At 32.8% G+C, this 20388-nt stretch overlaps 2 protein-coding genes across 4 annotated transcripts in view; one reads left to right on the top strand and one right to left on the bottom strand.

The window, feature by feature from the left end:
• LOC150106743 (hemicentin-2-like) overlaps positions 1 to 5937 on the bottom strand; it is a 487441-nt gene extending 481504 nt beyond the window's left edge. For all 3 annotated transcript variants that reach the window (XM_090393310.1, XM_090393308.1, XM_090393309.1), the window contains exon 1: positions 5763 to 5937. In XM_090393310.1, coding sequence (XP_090249436.1) covers positions 5763 to 5925 — 163 coding nt within the window. In that variant the 5' untranslated portion in view covers positions 5926 to 5937. The remainder of the gene's footprint in view (positions 1 to 5762) is intronic.
• Positions 5938 to 6924: 987 nt separating this feature from the next.
• The window catches only part of LOC150106742 (uncharacterized), a 347960-nt gene continuing 334496 nt past the window's right edge, over positions 6925 to 20388 (top strand). Inside the window, exon 1 of the mRNA XM_090393311.1 lies at positions 6925 to 7063. Coding sequence (XP_090249437.1) covers positions 6985 to 7063 — 79 coding nt within the window. The 5' untranslated portion in view covers positions 6925 to 6984. The remainder of the gene's footprint in view (positions 7064 to 20388) is intronic.

Genomic DNA, 20388 nt, shown 5'->3' with positions numbered 1-20388 from the left:
TTCTAAATATTAAGAAAATTTTGTAATGATAACTGAAACATTGCAATCTTGTTCCTTTTAATCCTTTCTTGGTTGTAATGTTATTAATAGCATAATTGAGAACAGCGAAGAGAAAATAAGAAAAGTGCAAAGAATGCTACACGAAAAAAAGAATATGAAAGAGAATGAATACAAATACGTAAATATATATAAATAAACTGCTGATTAATAAATAAATGAAATATATGCAAAAAGAGTAATATATATTACTCTGTATATATAAATGGTACAAAATAATAGAAATCTGCAAAAGTAAAACGAACCCTAACAAATCTAGAAAAAATAAAGTATAAATGCCTACTTCTATTTATAATGTAAAAAAAAAAACAGAGAGGCGATCACAAAAAGAAAACGAACCAAAAAAAAAAGCGAAGAAATTAAAGCAACAGAGACATCATAACATTAAATGGGAGGAGAAAAACTAAAAAGTAAAAACAGAGAGAAATTATTTAAGATTCACTCTATAATTAGGGGACTAAAACGGAGATAAAGATTTTTTTAATTTCTCGCAACCTCCAAGATAGTAGGAGCCTTAATAAGATAAAGATGCTGACCCAGTCGTGGTTAATTGTTCAGCTATTACGTCACTTGCATGATTCATAGCTCAGTAAGAGGCAGCTCATTGAGCACTTAACTCCAATTTCCATTGAAAGCGTTAACATCATTGAGACAACAGCCAATTGGAAGTTTCCATTTACTTGCAGCTTATTTAACATGATTGAACGTAGAGTGTTGCATGACGACCTTTGATGGGTCAACTTAATGCATTTAGTTGTCCATTTGTAGTGCCAAGAGCATCCAGTATCGCCTTCCGTAGCGTACCGACGTCCTCGGCAAAGAGGAAACACGTGACATCAAATGACCTCGTCAACTGGTCTGAAAATGGAACGGGGGGAGGGAACAGTACTGGGGGTTACCCCCCAACCGTATTCTAGATAAGATGCGCGACCAAACGAAGAAAACGAGAAAGTTTTTGTGTCGTTACGGGACAGACGGGAGAAAGTACGACCCTTGAGGGGAAACCTGTAACGGCCCACTATTCGAAGAGGCTGGTGCACGTTCGCCACTCGAAAAGAACGCACCTGAATGCCAAAAGCAAAAGTTAGCTTCTGAAACGAGAAGACTGGGAACTGGAGAATCTCTCAGAGCTGCTCATCTTGCTGCATTTTTACCTTTACGGACAACACGGATTGCATTTTAACTGCGTATTTGACTCCATTCAGCTTCTCTCAGCCACTTGCTCTCTCAGGCATCCAGGCAAGTTGATAAAATATTGCAAAAAAGCTCACCGTAAATGCTTGAGTGTTTATATTCGCCTCCCACGTAACCTGAACACACTCACCAGATGTTAGAAGTGTAAATATATGTTTTCTGTATGCCCTACCAAGAATCCCTTCATTAAGTGTTTTAATACTCTGGTGAAAGAGATGCGAGAATAGATGAGCTTATCAAGAGAAGCTGTTATCACTAAACTGTCCAAGAAAAAGGAATTGATTCTCAGAATGTTTATGTTTCTTTCTAGTATATCAATTGAGAACCTTTCTAACTTCAATCTGTTGTTCTTGGTTTCTTTTAAGGATAAAGAAAAAAAAAATCAATAATATCGAATTAATGTCTGCAATCCACTACAGCCCTACCATTATTGGTTTTATTTCGTTTCCCTTTAAGATCAAGGGGAAAAAAGTGTTCTAGCAATTGTTTTGAGTAGTTCACTGAACACATCTTTCTCCGTTTAACTATGGATACCTTCTGTGTTTATCGCTAATATAAAAGTTCAGGATAGATTATAGAAAACAGAGTTTGTTATATGTTTTGGAGTCTGTTATGTTCTCGCCTCTGGCTAATTAGATTTTCATTTATTACTACTTCTGGATTTAGAAAGATATATGATTAGTTATTGGATATATGATTATTATATGGATAACATATTCGGGATCATCTTAAAATAAATAAATAAATATCCTAGTTTTTATGTGTTTCCGTCTCATCTTCAATGTCACAAACTGTTAGTTGAAACCTCCCCCCCCCCCCTTGTTGCAAAGAATTATTGACAAATAGCCTTTTGTACACACGTTTAAAATATTCACATTTCCTTTATCTATTTTCTTTTTTTTTGTTCTAAGAAATATTTGTGGCTTCATTTGGATTAAAATACTTGGAAAAGCGGTACCTACGGTTGCCATGGAGAAATGCCGCGTTCGACTGTTGTGTCTAATGAAACGTTTTTATTATACAGAGAGATGGTTAATAAATAAAACTACCGATTGAAAAATTAATCTATAGAACCATATTCTGAAATCATATGGTAAATTAAAAACAATTAATGTTGGTATTCAGCAATTTTTATAAATACTCCATATTATTATTTTATTGGTGTTTAAACAGATTTGACATTTCATGAGTAGTTTAGAGCCAATTTATGTACCAAATGTAAAAGTAATTACTATAATTAATTAGTAACTAATTATATAATATTAAATAATTAGTAAAAGTTTTATTTCAAAGAAAATTCAAACATTATCTTAAAAAACATTTTGACTGCTTTGCTACATCACCTTTTTTGTCAGATATCACCCAACCCAGAGAGTCAGGAAGTGTTATAGTTATATATTTCATTACAGCTGTTTCTATTCGCTATAATTTAATATTGTCAATTGAAAATTGACAATATTTAATTATAGAAAAAAAAATTAAATCAAATAAAAACATGTAACATTAAACAAAAATTCCCCCAAATTTGCTTGTTTATAACCTTTGAATAATGAACATTAGTACTAAAATACTTGCAAGATGCATTAGGAGATTCTTTTCCCTTGGTGTACTTAATAGATTTAAGTAATAGCTTAAGATATGTATAGGTTTTAAGGATAAGCATAATAAAACACATTTCAAAGTATCATTTGACTCTGTTTACTTTTCTATATTATATTAATTTTTCCCATCTAAACTAGCATATGTAGAAGTTGTAGTTCCTAAAGACCAGTATAGACAAGGTTTACAAAGAACTGCTAATTTCTGAACTTTGAAATACCGTCGATGCTCCAATAGATCGATCGTTGCAATGCAATTAAGTGGATTAGAACTTTATAAAAAAAATCCCGCAAGTTTAGCATAGCCCTGCTCACAATTTTCCCCTCTTCTAACTCGAATCTGATTATATTTTTTCCCCTTGTCTCTATCTGTGCGAGTATAAAACATTACTTTTCCATTTTGTTTTTCATTCTCTCTAAATGACACCTTCCTATTGCGATATTGTTTGAGGACTCAAGATGAAGTGGAACAAGCATTCTCTTTCTCTCGAAAGTGAAACGAGTACATATCTGTAACAAATTATACTTGTTACCGACTGTATCAGTATCTAAGTGCCGAGATAGAAGAAACAGCCTCATGCTCTTGTGACGAACCCCCCGGTTTACCCCCTATTACAGAGGCCTGCAGAAACTTTCCTAATTGCACCCAAATGCTTGTGTTATCGATTTGTGGGTTCTTGAAGTAGCTCGCGACGTTTAATTAAGGCGATTTTGTCACAAAGGGTTGTTATTTGGCTCATGAAAACTACGTTATGATCAATACTGGATACATTAAGATGCTCTGTAAAAAAGGGGGTTAAAAGTGGAGGGGAGGATATCGCCCTTCAATTGTTTTTTGATGACCTTGCCGATTTTACTAATCACCAAAACGGGGATGATTTTTTTTTTTATCGGTTGATTACCACCGGAAACTCTTCACTTTTTTTTTTTTTTTTTTTCAATAGACTATCTATCGGGACGATAAAAGCTATTGGATGAAACAGAAAAGGATTGCTGTTGATAGAGAGAATTTGAACAAAAGCAAATCTCTTGAGTTTGTAATGGTCCCCAAGATCGAGTTAGTAAAAGAAAATGGGCGACTTTTACTTAGCTCACTTTAAACTGATTTAACCTCCACTGATAGCTTTTTATGTTCTCGATAGCCTGTTATTGTCTAGAGATTTTTCAGATCTTAGAAAGGGTATTGTCGATGATCTGTGACAGTCACTTGACTAACAGACATCAGAATCATTTAATGTCTGGAATGTAATGGTAAACAGAATGCTATCATTTACGACTTCCGTAAATGAACTTGTTAAAAAAATAATTTAAAAAAATCTTTTATCTTCTAGTGCTATTGAATTCCGTCTCATCCTTTTTTGTTGCCTCTCTCCCCCCCCCCCCCCAAGATTTGGCAAAAAAAAGGGTCTCATCGTAAACCTCATTAAATTCTAGGGCCCTCTATAGCCAGATAGAATTTCCAATAAAAAAAGCTGGCCAAAAGTGTTCAACTCATGCAAAGAAAAAAAAATCTGAAGGGGAAAAAAAAAGCCAATGGTTGCTTCTTCTCATATTCTTCTGTTAATCCTATTTCCCCTCCTTTCCTTCCTTCAAGGCTTTCACGGCAAAATAGGCGGAATCCATACAACCAACCAAATTAACCTTACAATAGTCTCACGGCAACTAGCGCTGCTCGCAATGAACACAAAAAATATTCTAAAATATATCTATGAATAAATGAAAAAAAAAAAAAGCTTTGAAAAGCCAGAAATGAAATTGACAATTTTTGCTGTTAAAACGAGTATTTGAATATTGTGACGTCACTGAACTAAACAGAAGATACGACTTTATTTATGTGATCATTTCGTCAATTTTTTTAGCTTCCTTTTGCTTCGCATTTTAGAAGGGCTCGTAAGCAAGAATGTTCCGTCCGTACCACTGCGTGAGCCCGTGTATTTATAGAACGCTTGGAAAGTGATGTTTCCTCTGTCTACAAATAACCACTACGGAGAACAGTTTTGGAAACAAAACAGCTGATGGGAGACTCCCAGAAAAGAAGAAAAAAAAATGACCACCGTTTGATTCTTTTAAAACACGAAATATTACGAGTTGGTTGTGCTTCTAGAGAGAGAGAGATAGGGTTGTTGGGGGGGAGGAGGGAAAAAATGTATGAGATTAATCACGTGGTTTTAAAATAGGTTTGGGAATGCGTGTGTGGAAGCGAATCTTATTTTTTTTTTTTAATCGAAATTTTATATTTTTATGAATTTTTTCGTTATCTTTATTCGTTTAGAAAAGATTAAGAAAAAAAACGAGCAAAGGCAAGAAAATAATTAATTACTAAAATGTGAGGAATATAACAAGAATTACGTAATTTACAATTTAGGAAGTTATTTACATGCCATGGATGGAATTTTTATTGCAAAAATTTCCAAACCTGATAAATGACAATCTAGAAGAGTCAATAACATTTATTTAAGAAGAAAAACCCTACTGCATTCTGCTTCTTAATCGGCTTACGAATGTGAAAGAAGTTATGCAACGCCTGTCTTCTATAACCTTGTCTCCAACTATAGTACTACGTACAATAACCTATGACGTCATCGACACGTTGACAGACTTAGGTGTCGATTTCAAACTTCGATGTTGTTGCTATAGCAAAATTTCGATTAGGAAATCGATCATATTTGTTAGTGTCTATATCTTTCTATTGTTGGCATGCGTTGATTTTTAATCTAGTGTTGCAATAAACAACACATTGTTGCGTGGCAGACTAAAACGTCGACTATTCATTTTAATGTTTAAAAATAGAATTATCCTACATTCTTAACGGTTATATTAAAGTACATATTTATATAAAAACACATCATTTTCTAAGGTATGTTTATCTATTAAATAGTTCAGATAAATTTTTAAAAAAATCCAAGTGCTTACCTTTCACTCCAGGTGTCAAGCTGAATACAAGGAACGCTATAACACTTGTAACTCGAGAAAGGCTTAAAGATAGCCAGTGGGTCCTGCCCATCATCCGGCTTACTGTTGAAGCTTGCGAGGTGGTAGCAACGTTATTTGATCGCTTATGGCCTGCAGGTATCATGATTGCCAAGGGTTCACTGGGACATAGTAAAAACCACAAATATAAGTTCACACGACGAAAAGCAGACGAATATTTGCATGCGTTATTCACTTGATCACACAGGTGGTGCTAATATCCTATAGCAATGCGTTGTCAGGTGACATAATGCTATATATGAAGCCAGGACGTGGAAGAGAATGAAGGATGTGTGCGAACCGGCTGCGCGTCTGTCGTAATGCAGGAATAGAGGCAGCCGTCCACCCCGTACCACAGTCGCTTAGCGAATGCAAGCCACGGTGGCCAAGTACTCCTGTCTCTTTCGTCCTCCGCTAGGTGGAGCTTAGGTGGCCACGGCCGTCGATTGCCACCGAAGTGGGATAGTCGCGGCTGATGCAAAGAAGAAGAAGCGAGCGGAAGTTGGAGGGAGAGAGTTGCTGTCGTGGTCACGTGGATGCGGCAGAGAACGCCAATAGGCGTCATCTGTTGGCCATTTGAAGTCTGGCTTTTTTTCCCCCGTTCGAGTAAAGTGGAGGACGATCGAGATATCCGCTAGAGGTCGTTGTTAGTCCTAACCAAATTCTACCACCTACGAAAATAGTCTTACAATTGGAGCGTACAGTGAAACGCCGGCATTTGCTGTGGTGAGACTAAGAAAGCACAGTCAGTGCAGCTTCTTAAAATCCCGGAAGTGAAGCGGATAAGATTTTATCGAACCAGAAGAAAAAAAAAAAAAATCAACAGGTCACCGACTTGCTTCTCGTCTTCCGGCCACCCATCTGGAGTCACTAGGTATCGTTTGTCTGCGAGAGCCGGTGGTGGTATCCGCACGGAGGCCGTTGATACACGTGTGTTGGGGTGTCGCTGATCGCCAGCTGGAGTGGCGGGGTGGTACGCATAGGATGCTGGGAGCGCAGGTGTCTGCACACGCGCGCCACTCAGCGTTTGTCACAAGGCCAGGTGGAAAGGCGGAGCACTGAGGCCGTCAGTTTGTGACCAAGAGACCTGCTTAGCAGCGTGGTAGAGTTAGTGCTCGCCTAGGGAGATAACGTGGCACGCTCTCTGTCGAATCCCTGTTCTGCTATGTATAGGATAGGCCAGTGGAGAATGGCACTCGCCATGTGGGCGTCCTGGGTCCTTTTATTAGTCGTAATGTTGGAAAGTAAGTGCATGTCTTTATTCTAACTTCTCTACGAATCTAGAAAAATGAGTTTTTGTTGTATTGTTGCTACTTTTTGCAAATGTTCCTATCAATTGTTTAAATCCATTGTTTATTCTTTTCTTAAGTCATTACGAAGTTCTGTAAACAGAGGATCATGTTGGAACGAATAAAAAAATAACATTCATTGTTAATTCCTTATCTGTCCCTCATTATCCATGGGGATTAAGGATAATCCTTATTTTTTATGGAGGACACTGAAATGAGAAGAAAAAAAATCTTTGTAATAGGCTTAACACAAAACAACAGTTTTTTCCTACTGATTACTCACTCTCGTTAGGCCTAATATATTAATCACTAATTATGCTTAAATTATCAAATCAATTAACCACTCATCACCTTCATATAAAAAAGATGTGCACTAAAAATGACATTAATAATGATTTTAATACTTCAGATAATAAAAAAAAACTTCGTGTCAGTAATCTGTCCTTTTAATCCATTTTTGCCAAACTCTTACAAGGATGATAAGAATTTCTGCATTTTTTTTTTTTTTACTTTCCCATAAGGTAGCTAAAAGGTGTGTCTACTACTTTTCTTATCGTGCTCATTTATTTTTTATCGTTTTGATATAACAAGACAAATCACCTTTCTTAATACCATATTTCAAGCTAGCAACAAACGGAGAAGAAAAAAGCGATGTGATAGATCCTAAGATGTAGGTATAAGCATTTATGAACCGGACTAATTATGGTAAAGAGGAAATGAGTTCCCCTGAATTAAGTAGGCCGTCATTATGCAGTGATGAATGGGAATGATTAGGCCTTCACGTCAAGTTTAATTCCCGTCTTCTTAATTGTGAGTCCGCCATCATTCTTTCACTTTCAGCTGGTGATGTAACATTGTTTGTTTTTATTATTACATAAAATGATTTTTTTTTTTTTCGAATAACGTGTTTATCTTACTACAATTTTTATGGTTGATATTTTCGGTTGAAATTGACTTGTTTCTATGATGCGTGCTGCCATTCTTGTTTTAGCGCGCGCCTGTATCACGTGGTACAATCATTTCTTTTATTTCTGGGTTATACTGTTTCGAGCTCAGAGTTAGAATTTCGAAATCTAGACAAACGATGTTCCGTTTTTCTTTTTCTTTATACAGTTTTGTACAATGAATAAAAAGAGTATGAAGTTTATTTCACACGAGACACTGCGTGTTTCTAAAAAATTGCTTTCTTTTGGAACATTATTTATAGACATTAATTAAAAGTGTATTGATTAAAATAAATATAATTCTTAAAAATAAATGTACCAATTGTGATAAAAAAAATATTTATCTATAACAATAATTATGTAAATTATTATAATGTAATCGTTTTAAAAATGTATTATATTATATATGAAATGTAAATATGAAAGAATTAAGTAGAAAAAGTAAGTTTTGTTATTTATTAATAAGAAAGAATTAAGTAGAAAAAGTAAATTTTGTTACTTATATTTATTTCTAATTCCTCAGTATGATAAATAAGCTATTTAACTGCAACAAAATTACTAATTTTGCAATGCATTTCGATAACTCTCAGTCCTTATAAGGACTGGCTTAAAGGGGAGAAGCAAGATTGCTTTTCATCTTCCCGGTTATCTGTAGAGGACAGTGTAGGGATAAGGTACTATTGAGCTATTAAAGCTCTGATCATGACAGGAGGGTAACAGCAATAGCCGAGCCTCAGTTAGAACTTCATTGGCTACAGCATTGCCATCCATTACCCTCCAAGGGTATTGGATTGACAGTAATAACTCTCAGTAAAAATTAATGAAATTTATATATTATTGTGATAGTATTAATAAAAAGGGTGTACTTTTAAAACTTTTAGAAAATTCAACAATATTTGAATTAAGAAAAAAAATAAGTAACTCAAATATTTTATTTTTCATATATATATATATATATATATATATATATATATATTAAATAATTTATATATATAAATCTATATTTTATTTTTATTCAATACCGATTATGTGACATATTTTTAATATGATTCCAATAAATGAGATTCTTGACTATTTTGAAAAACTGAAATAAAGAAAGTGAAGCTGTTTCTAGCAAGTCTGTATTTCAGTTATAAAAACCAACATTGTTATTAAAGAAAATTTAAAAAAAAAAAAAAAGAAAAAGGGAAGAATTTTTATGAAAAATATCTCCAGTTATGTGGTAGAGAAGATGTCACTTTGATGCTTTTTTAATTTTATTTTTTAAATTGCAAACCAAAATATTGTAAATCTACAGTGTATTCAGTAACATTATGAAAGGACAGAGTAAGATAATACGAAAAAATCTTGCTCTAGAGACCATACTTGGAACTTATGTTCAAGCCACTTCAGGCCTCCCATGTGGAGCTACAAATGAATATCAACTATCACTCAAACTTTTAATGACAACCGGTGGATCCATTTCACTGTTGTCATTAAATAATAAAGAATATACTCCGGATAAATGTCAAACAAATCCACATGCTAGATTGGGATTCAAACCCAAATGGAGATGGGATCCATTTGGCCAATCAAGCAACAATAGAAGGGGAAGGAAGGATAACATTACATTAAGGGATCTTCACTAATTCTCCGATTTTCATGGTAACATATCGGTGTGGTTGGAAGTAAATTAGAGCAATTAAATATTTAAGTTTGAAGATAAAATTTTATTTTGGATGGAACAAAGATATTAAAGGTCTGTGTTAAATCGCTCTTTAATCCTGTGTCTTAACTCTTCAGTCGTCTTGAGCAGTGAAACGGCGTTCTCTTTGATAATGATGTCATTTAATGTTCTAATTCAACAGATCTCTCTTTCTCTCTCTCTCTCTCTCTGTCAAATACGTCTCTATCTGCTAATCCAGAACTTTAGTGTTTGACATTTCACACGTTCTATCTGTAAAATCCCGTTTTACGGTATTACTCTGTCTAAAATATCTTTTTTTTTTTTTTTTTTTGAGATTAGTCAGCCTCCAAGAGAACAAGAAAGATGGCTTAACTGCCTGAACGTGTCAAGTGCAATGAGAATTCCGTAAATAGAAAGAGAAATAGCACTCCAAACAGAGAACTGCATTTATCTCCGCATCTCATCTAGAGATCAACACATTTTATTTTCTTTCTTTTTTTTCTTTTTTTTTTTTTGAGAGAAGATTAAGAAAGCTTGACGTCACAACTCGTGCCCATTTACGAACGAGTTTCTATTCTGTGAAGTGCAAAAATACATGGCATCAATTTAGACAATGATAATGGATCCCAGTTTCCGTGTAATGTTGTCCTATGACAGTTCTGATTATTCTCCAGTATCTCATAGTCACTTCTCGCTTTTGGACAGATCACAATTGTTCCTGTACGGATGAAAGGACTTTTCGAAGATTTTCTACTTTAAAATGACCTTTCGTGTAAGAAAGTAGAGTATTAAGATCTGTAATGATAACGTTATCTTATCGGAGACCAATAGGATTCTACCAAGCTGACTTACACAAATATGAATGGCGCGAAAGTATTTTTGGAAATACCAAAGTGAAGAAAGGGGGGGGGGTTAGAAGAGCATTGAACGTTCATCGTCAAGTATACGGCACTTTTTTTGACGTCCTGCGATTATTAAGAAAGCAAATGTTCAGTTGATATATCTTTTCCTCAGGAGAATGGTCAATGTGATATTTTCTTTTCTATGTCATTAGTTATTTAAAATTTATTGGTCTAATTCAATTGCTGTTGTTGTCATAGTTTTTTTTTTTTTTTAATATTTGGAGTCCAAACATTTTGTTTTAAAGCGAGCCTTTCTTGTTGTCAGATAGATGTTGTTTTTCTGAGGATTCAATTAATTCCACCTTTAAACCTTTCTTCAAGTTAACTCAACAGATCGATTGTGGAGTTAGTGAGTGGAAATAAAAACCGTAACGTCAAGAGTAATACTATGTTTTTCAAATTCTCTAACTGTATCATCGAAAATTTCATGTTTATTCCCTTTATAATTTTAATTTTGCAAATGATTCTTCGTAAATTGCTTATTATGCTGCCTTCCTCAGGTTTAGGAAAATATCAGCTAAATTTTATTTAATATTTAGCTAAGTTCATTAATATTAGATAAAATTTAGCTGATATTTTCCTGAATCTGAGAACGGCAGCATAATAAGAAAATTACGAAAAATCATATGAAAAATTAAAATTATAAAGGGAATAAACATGAAATTTTATATAAACATTAATAATATTATGTAAACATAATATTATTATATTATAAATGAATAAATTATACTTTTTATGATCACTTTATCATCTATACACTCAAATGTTTTCTTATTTCAATGTTCAATTCTTTAAATATCACACACACACACACACACACACACACACACACACACACACACAGTGTATTATATATTTGCCTGGCGATGAAACAAGTAGTAACGTATTTGGCTCATACCCCCCCCCCTCCAAAAAAAAAACCGATTTGGTACCCCCTAGCTATATTAACCAAAACTGCATATCGTAGTTTGTGTTGGTATACACCAGGGGATGTCAAATCGTTTTTTTTTTTTTTTCAGGTATGAGTCAAATGCGTTAGTATACTACTTGTTTCATCGCCAGGCAAATATATAATATACTGTGTGTGTGTGTGTGTGTGTGTGTGTGATATTTAAATAATTATTTGTCGTATAAAGAATTGAACATTGAAAAAAGAAAACATCGGAGCGTATAAATGATAAAGTGATCGCAAAAAAGTAAGTTCTTAAAAGAACTGGGCGATGGACTGAGTCCTTGACTCTTTATCCCGTCATCTGAATGAAGAAAATCTGTGTGGATGGAGTGTTATTGAGCGAAAAGCTCTAGTTATGGCTGAGTAACGGCAATAGCCGAGCCTTAGTTAAAGCTTCATTGGCTACAGCATTGCCATTCGTTACCCTGGAAGTCCTAAAAAGGACGTTTCTCCTCCTCTCACAAAAAAGTATAATTTATTTATTTATAATACAGTATAATAATTAGAAAATAAATATGGTATGAAATTTAATTATAGCATACTTATTATAATATTTAGATAAATTAACATTAATAGGCAAACAAATATTGTATTTTAAAAAAAAAGCATACAATTTTTTAAAATATTGTGTAAATTTACTTATAAATATTCATAAAATTTCTTCAAGATGTTTCTCTGTAATTTAGGGACAAAATTTGTTTTAAGGTATTTCATTATAATTGACTGGCCGCTTTGTTGAAAGTGTACGCAGGTTGTAGGCTGGCATACTTAGTTTAGACGATTATGTAGAGAAGGTCACCATGAATACGTATATAGCCAAGAGTTTTTCATTCCTGATTCTTATTTATCACACTATTTCAATAATATGAGACCTAAGCAACTTTTTATGTATACGCTTTCGTGTAATAAAGAGAATATGAATGTGTCCGAGATAATTGCGTAATTTTGAACAAAATTCGTGAATTGCTTCACTTTACAGGTAGTTCAGTAAAAACATCCAAAGAAGACGTGATTATGGTCAGTGATAGTGAAAAGAAGCCAAACGCGTATAACATGTTCCTACATTGTTCATTACAGAATGTAATGTATTATTTCGCTGACTGTATATTTTAAAAATTTTGACAGGCATAGCTTAATCAGGCGAATCTTTAGATATTTGCCAAATGAATTCTGTAATAATTACAAGCCTCTTATTTATATGATTTTTATTTCATTTCTGTTGTGACAACATACAATCTTAGGTTGAAAAGACTGAGGTTCAAGTTCTAATTAAGAAGTAAGGAGCGTTATAAATTTTTTTTTCAGCTAAAGATGAGTTATCAGAAAAAGCCTTATGTCAACCAGAATACCCACATTTAACACACATAATGTACGAATCTCTTAGCTGTAGTTATTTTATTCTTCCTTGTCTTACATTGTAAAATACTCTTACACTGTAAAATACTATTCGGTCATACTAATTAATATTTATAGACCTTAAAATCGCTTATAAAAATATCTGAATTCCTTAAGCGCGTATGAGAATGAATCAATATTGATATGATGGTTAAAAAATCAAGCTGCTATGCGTAAGAAATAAATAGATATAAAAATTAATGAAAACTAAATAACTGAAAGACCTCAAAGATGAAATGAGAAAGGAAAAAAAAACATTTAGAGAGAGAGAGAGAGAGAGGGAGAAAGAGTGATTATATTTTTGTGTTTTGTTCTATAGATGGCAGATATCTAGATAGATATTTGCACGCGAAATAGAAAATCTCAGGAATATTTTCCATAGAAGAACATGGGATAAATGGATTCGAATTTTTTTCCAAAAAAAAAAAAAAAAGTTTGAGTTGTTTTTTTCCAAAAAAAATCTTTGAGTTCTGTTTCCCAACATTTATTCTGCTTAACCAACTTCTTATAGATGTTTCATTTCGCATCTTACTTCTAATTCCACTGCAAAAAGAAAGTGCAAATAATTTTGCTGACGCAATACTTTATGCAGTTTCTAGCATAGTCAGTATCCAATTTGATTTTCTCGTGTTTTCTAGGTCTTTCTACTTTAATTTCCAAAAGTGAAAAGGGGAGAACTCAATTTTTTTATACATTAAATCTTTAAACAGAACTCCCAGAGAGCTTTTGCTACTACAGCAGATGTAATTGAAGTAAAAAAAAAAAATATGGGTTTTATTTCTTTTATTGTACACACAGCTTTTAAAAAGAAGCTAACTCTGCAAATTCGCGATCCATGTTTCCCTACATTTTTACGACTACACAAAGGAATAGGACTGCAGTTTGGCATCTGGCTTTCATCACCATATTAATGCATATAATAAAGACGAGCGCCTTTTGGTTTCTCCTAAGACTGTACGCATTATAGAATGTTAAGTTTCTGTACTAGCTCTCAGACACTTGAAGAAGAAAATTATCGTGAAAGATTTTCCCATAATTCAGCTGTTTAATCCGAGTAGTGCTTAATCTAATCCTTTGGTATGGGAGGAAATTTAATATATAGTTCGTTTAGTGTTCATTAATGTTAACGTTATAATAACTAAGAAATTTGCATAATTAAAAAATGAAATTTTTAAAAGCAATACAAATATTTTAGCTCAGAGCTTGCTTCACCTTTGCCCAGAGTTGCCTTTGGTGTTATAGAAATGTCATTTTCAGAAATATCCTAAACAAAACTGTAAAATATTTTTAATTACTAAATAACATTCAATTGTTGATTTATTTGTTCCGGTTTCAGAATAACTTGTTCAAAAGACTCAGTGTACGAAAAAGTGTTATAGGTTTTTAATATTTTGTTTTAATATTTGTTATATACAAATATTAGAACCAATCTGTGTAATAGACTCTACTCAGTTATATTTGAATGTGTAAATAACAAAATATCTTTATTTTAAAAAAAAATATAATTTTTAGTTAATCCTTTCCTGTAAAAGTAGCTTCACTGCAGCGCAGTTATTTACAAGAATATTTGAACTTTCGTTTAAAATATTTCAGTACATCATACATGTGTGCGGGAGGATCAGAAATTTACATTGCTCTCAATTTTTTTTTCTTTCTGTCTATAAATCAATAATAGCAATACAGAACCTCCTCAGTAAAAAAACAAAACAAAAAAAAAAACATAGAGAATAGTCTGCATACGTATTACTATATTAAAAGAAAAAAAACCATTGGAGTGTATTGTAAATGCTGCAAACTTTCTACTTGATAGACTGTTAATCAAAAGCGACTTTATAAAGCTTTGTTCCAAAAAGTCAGGAGTTATTATGTTATACAAATATCCTTCTCATTCTTAAAAATAGTTTCCGGATCAGTAGAGCATATTTGAATTGAATTTTCAATAACAAATCTTGTCATGCATAGCGAAGTAAATCTGTGTTTACATACCTACAAAACAAGAACTCTAAGAGGGAACAAGTAAGATTTTAGTACGGATGAAAAATAAAATAAAAAATCAACCTTTGTGATTCAAGCGAACAAATCACTATACTTGACTTCATGAAAGGATTGTGTTACAATCACCTAGTTGAATCAGTGCCAAAAGTGGCCTGATGCCAAAGAACCCCACCCTTCATTTCCCCACTAGGTAGACTTTTATGTGAATTTTTCTCTTGTAATACTATTTGCATTACACAAATCTACAAAAGAAAACTTCCAAGTGAGATATGTATTACAATGAGATTATACTTAGCTGGTAGCAAATATTGATTGTGAATATGCCACTAAGTCTTGCGAAATAATACAGAGGTTGTTTAATTATGTTATTCAGTAGAGGATTCACAACCTGGGCGCTATTTACCGTTACAATCTCAGCATGGCTTTTGTGAGGCGTGCATCGCTCTTGTTCCTAAACAGAGCAAACGAGCCGCCACAAGATGGTGTTTCAAATTAAGTTGTAACTAATTAAACTGTAAAGGCTTTATTCAATTTTGGACACGGAAAATGTAACAATAGAAATTTGATTAAGTACCATATAGAAAGCCAGCACTTGAAACGGAGAATTTTACAAGATGCACTGGCTAGCTTTCGGTTTATTTTCTTTTATTTATTTACTATTATTTAGTTTCAAGCTTTCGTCCACTACTATTGTTGATATTATAATCTTATTCGTTTTTTTTTTTAATTTTCTCCATTCTTTGATTCATTTTTCATATTTATATTGTTTTCCTTGTGAGTCTTAGAATACATTTCAAGCTATTTATTTGATTTTTTTCCACAGTAACCAATAAAAGCAGCAAAATTGTATATAAATACGAGGCATGCTGTTAATTTTAGACAGGATAGTTCCACATTTCAGTAATAATTTATCTTATGAGAGGCTATGTTTCTATTATTCTTTTAATTATTATAAATAATGAATTAAATTACCAATTTTTTAATTGAGACTTCCACCCACAAAAGATTTTTGTAAACCTATAGCATACTTGTACTGTGGATAGGCTAAGGAACTTCTTTTCTATTTTATTTATTTTTGAATAGTTGGGAATCCTTCTCTAGAGACCAAACATAGACATTTTTAAACCACTTCAGGCTTTATATATATAAAACATGGCGGGATTTGAACCCGGTAGTATCCGCTTTCCATCCCGCAAGTTGGAAAGCGGCTACCTGGCCAACTAAGTCGGCAAAAGTACTTTTTGATATTTTATTAATGTCTAAGAGTGTCAGTAACAAATGTGAAAGTATTCCTGTAGTTCTGTTATGAAAATATGCCAGTGAGGTTAATGTATCCGAATATCTTTTTTTTTCTTCTCTTGAAATCTTTCTACCTCTTCCCCTACCCTTTATCCCCCCCCCCTAATAGCAGCACTGCGATCATGCTTTCGTCAACGACACGCAACGAACAAAACTTTTCTCCGATAGGTGTACTGAGTGAGTGATCATTGCCCACAGGTCTCGGAGGTCCTTGTAGCCATAATTACCACTTCTCCCTTCATAAAGCCAATAACACAGTAAGATTAGTAATGGTGGGGTAGTTGCGAAAGTATTTAACGTCGAGGCTCATCACTTTGATGGCCTTGGTAAGTAAGCGAAGCAAAGTCGATAAGAATCAACCGTCCCCTAAGTAATACTAACTAACAGCCGACTTGGAAATGTTTCCACCTCTTTCTTCTTATTTCTATCAGACCTATTACGTTTTCAATTCGAGGACTGTCTGTTATTCTAAGCTTTTTTTCCCGTCTATAACCTAATTACTTTTCCTGATCCAGCATAGTTTATCCTTTTGTGTTTATTCTATGTTTCTTTTTTCACTCATTGAGTGACTCACGCTTCTTAAATGTTATATAAAGTTTCATAAGTATCCTAATTGCACTGCTTATTAAGTACAACTTTGTGATACCATACAACATATCATAATTTTAATTAAGTCCTTATCCTTATTAGGACTGGCTTAAAGGGGGAGAAGCAAGAATGCATTTCCCCGTTATCTGTAGAGGACAGTGTAGGGATAAGGTGTTATTGATTGAGCTATTAAAGCTCTGATCATGGCAGGAGGGCAACAGCAATAGCCGAGCCTTAGAAGAATAAATCCTCCCAGGGTTTGTTCTTCCTTCCTAATTTTTTATGTAATTAATCACAGCCCTCCTGTGTAATTAATAGTCCTTATAAGAATAAGGATTTTCATCTTCCCCGTTATATATACGTAGAGGACAGTGTAGGGATAAGGTGTTATTGAGCTATTAAAGCTCTGATCATGGCAGGAGGGTAACAGCAATAGCCGAGCCTCAGTTAGAACTTCATTGGCTACCGCATTGCCATCCATTACCCTCCAAGGGTATTAATATTAATACTACCATTCCACAAATGTAACTAAGTTCTTATAAGAACTGGGCGATGGACTAAGTCCTTGACTCTTTATCCCGTCATCTGAATGAAGAAAATCTGTGTGGATAGAGTGTTATTGAGCTAAAAAGCTGTAGTCATGGCTGGGTAACGGCAATAGCCAAGCCTCAGTTAAAACTTCATTGGCTACAGCATTGCCATTTGTTACCCTGGAAGTCCTAAAAAGGACTTTCTCTCCTCTAAATTTTTAATTAATATTATATATTTATATTGTATCTAAAAATGAAAACGGTGCATTAAGTATACCATATATTAAATTTGAGAAAGTTTAAAATCTTTCATTTAATGCTTATTTGTAATCATTAAATAAAAGAAAATATCTTTAAATAATACTGTTTAATTTATTCTGAACTTTATTAGAATTTTATTCACAAAAAACTCACTTTTATTAATTTAACCACATTTTTTTAAATATTTAATTTAATAATTTAGTTTGCAAAAATACTTTATATAAAATATATTATGTTTTAATAATTTAGCTTAGTAAAATACATTATTAATTTAACAAAAATTTAAAATAAAGTACTTAAAGAAGCTATGCCATTCATATCCAAAAACGTATTAGATGTTATTCTCAAAATTTTCAAATATTATATAATATTAGTTATATTTATTTATTTGTTTGTATATGTATATATGTATATATGTATATATATATATATATATATATATTTTTTTTTTTTTTTTTTTTTTTTTTGTAAATCCTTTACGCCATGGATAGATACTTCGTATGTTGATACCTTGGGTTAGAGAGAGAGAGAGAGAAAGGTCGATCGTCCAATTCCCATCTTTAGATACGTTGGAACTTTTTCAAGCCACATAAGACTTTGTTATAATTTGAAATGGCCAACACATATGAAAATGCTACGTGAAATGGCTATTAAATGCAAGCCAATATTTATTATCTACTTCCTAGTTAATATCTACTTCCTAGTTAATAATTATATAATATTATATTTAATAATATATAATATCATATATTTAATAATATATAATGTTATATATTATTAATTATTTAATAATATTTAACTTAGTATTTAATTCAATTTTTATATATTTACTTTATTTATACTTTTATAAACTGTATATGGAAAAATTGAATTGTTACTAAAATGACAAATTACTAAAGGTTGATGTTTATAATACTTGCGATATATTTTATATTAGTATGATGTTTAATCTATTCTCAAACATAAACAGCAAACTATTCGTACAAATCATAATCAAATTACAAATCAATTTTAATGGGAATAGTTGTATGAAAATCGAAAATTTTCATACAACTATTCAAGTGAAAACAAGCATCAACATTAGTAAAAAAATGAAAATTACTAATTTTCATAATTGTAATTTCAAATTATATATATATTTTTTATATTTATTATTATTATATAAATTATTTTATCATTTTATGTTTTGCTAATTAATATATCTCGAATCGTCATGTGAGATATTTTAGTCATAATTTCTCCATAGATGTCGCTGCTATAGAATGCTATCGATTATTAATAATATCTTAAATAATCTCGCTTATAGCGCAAACCAAAACACGAATGTAAAAGAGAAAGGAGAGTAATTGCAGCTTATCTATACTTATCTTTGGCTTTCTTCCCAACCAGACATTTGTCTGTGGTTGTTTTTCTACCCATCCTTTTAGTAGAGCGATTTTATTTTATTTTTTTACCTAGAAAAAGGGAAAGTCATAGATTTAATTACCAAAAAGCGTTTCCTGGAACTAATCTGGTAAGATCAAAGTTAGGCTCGAAAATTGCAAATTGAGTTAGAAGCGAAATTTTGCTTGGCGTTCGTAGTTGCTACTTTCTTTCACTCATATCCAGATAATTTCATAATATGGATATAAAATAAAAATTTACTTGTTTGTTTATATCATTTAAACAAGTCCACTTAACCATAAATGGATAAAAATATATTTTTAAAAATTTTGTTTTCATCAAAACCTCTTTGACGAAGTTGCCTTGATAAGTAGGTCACTAGATGGGCTTGGATTAAAAGCAAACAAGGTTATCGTCATATCTTCGGGGAATACAATGATAAAAGTCCCTGTGTAATAACGTCAAAGTGATAGGAATCACACTAGCTGGTTCGAAAGATAAATGGTTCCTCTTATGAATTAGGCTTAATACCCATATTTTTATCCAATCTACAGCTTTGTCCTACTTTTTTTTTTTTCGTACTGATCCCTATTATCTTATGACCTGAAGATACATTAAATTATTTTAGTGATTCTCTATTTAGCTTTGGTTCACAACAGGGAAATCTACGTAAAAGAATTTCGCAGTACCCTAAAAGATGAGATGACTTCAGTATAGAGACAGAGTTTGCTGCAGACGTAGACAGTTCTAAATATATACAATACTCTCGATCTCAATGACTTTACGCTCAGTTGGCATTCGACCAACAGCGTATATCCCATTTGTTTGACAGAGTAGAGCGAAGACGTTTTCACAGAATAAGTGTTAGGGTCTATAAATGTTACATGTTATGAGATTTACAAAATATTTTATTGATTTTAATTTTGAAATTGTTAAGTTGCTAATGAAATATAAAATTATTCTTGAATGCATTTAAAGGAAAGGGTTGAATATTTGATATACAAAATATAGCTCAATAGATTTTTAAAAGATTAAACTTTTTGAAGACTGAGTGGGCAGTTCAATCTCCACTGGTACCCAATCAGAGACAGATGGCCCAAGGCTATCACTAATTAAGCGGTACGCAGTGAAGAGAGACGGCTCAAATGTGCCGCGATCTCGTGGTTCCTAGCCCTAACACAATATATTTAATGTCTGAAATAATGTGGGTTCTACGGTCGATTTTCTTGAGTTTATAGGACGAAAAACCCGCTTGCCTGTGATCGACTAACTCGGGAACTGGTCGAAAAAAGGCTTAGAAAAATTTCCTCTAGTTGCCGACGAGACTCGAAACCAAGTCTTCCTTCGTGCTGTCAAGCGCTGTGG

The sequence above is a fragment of the Typopeltis vanoorti genome, chromosome 5 (genome assembly GCF_054136105.1).
Source record: "Typopeltis vanoorti isolate ZY-2024b chromosome 5, IOZ_Tvanoo_1.0, whole genome shotgun sequence".
In the NCBI taxonomy this organism is placed as follows: Eukaryota; Metazoa; Arthropoda; class Arachnida; order Uropygi; family Thelyphonidae; genus Typopeltis; species Typopeltis vanoorti.
The sequence above is the reverse complement of the archived record's forward strand: the minus strand, read 5'-3'. Positions and strand labels throughout refer to the sequence as shown.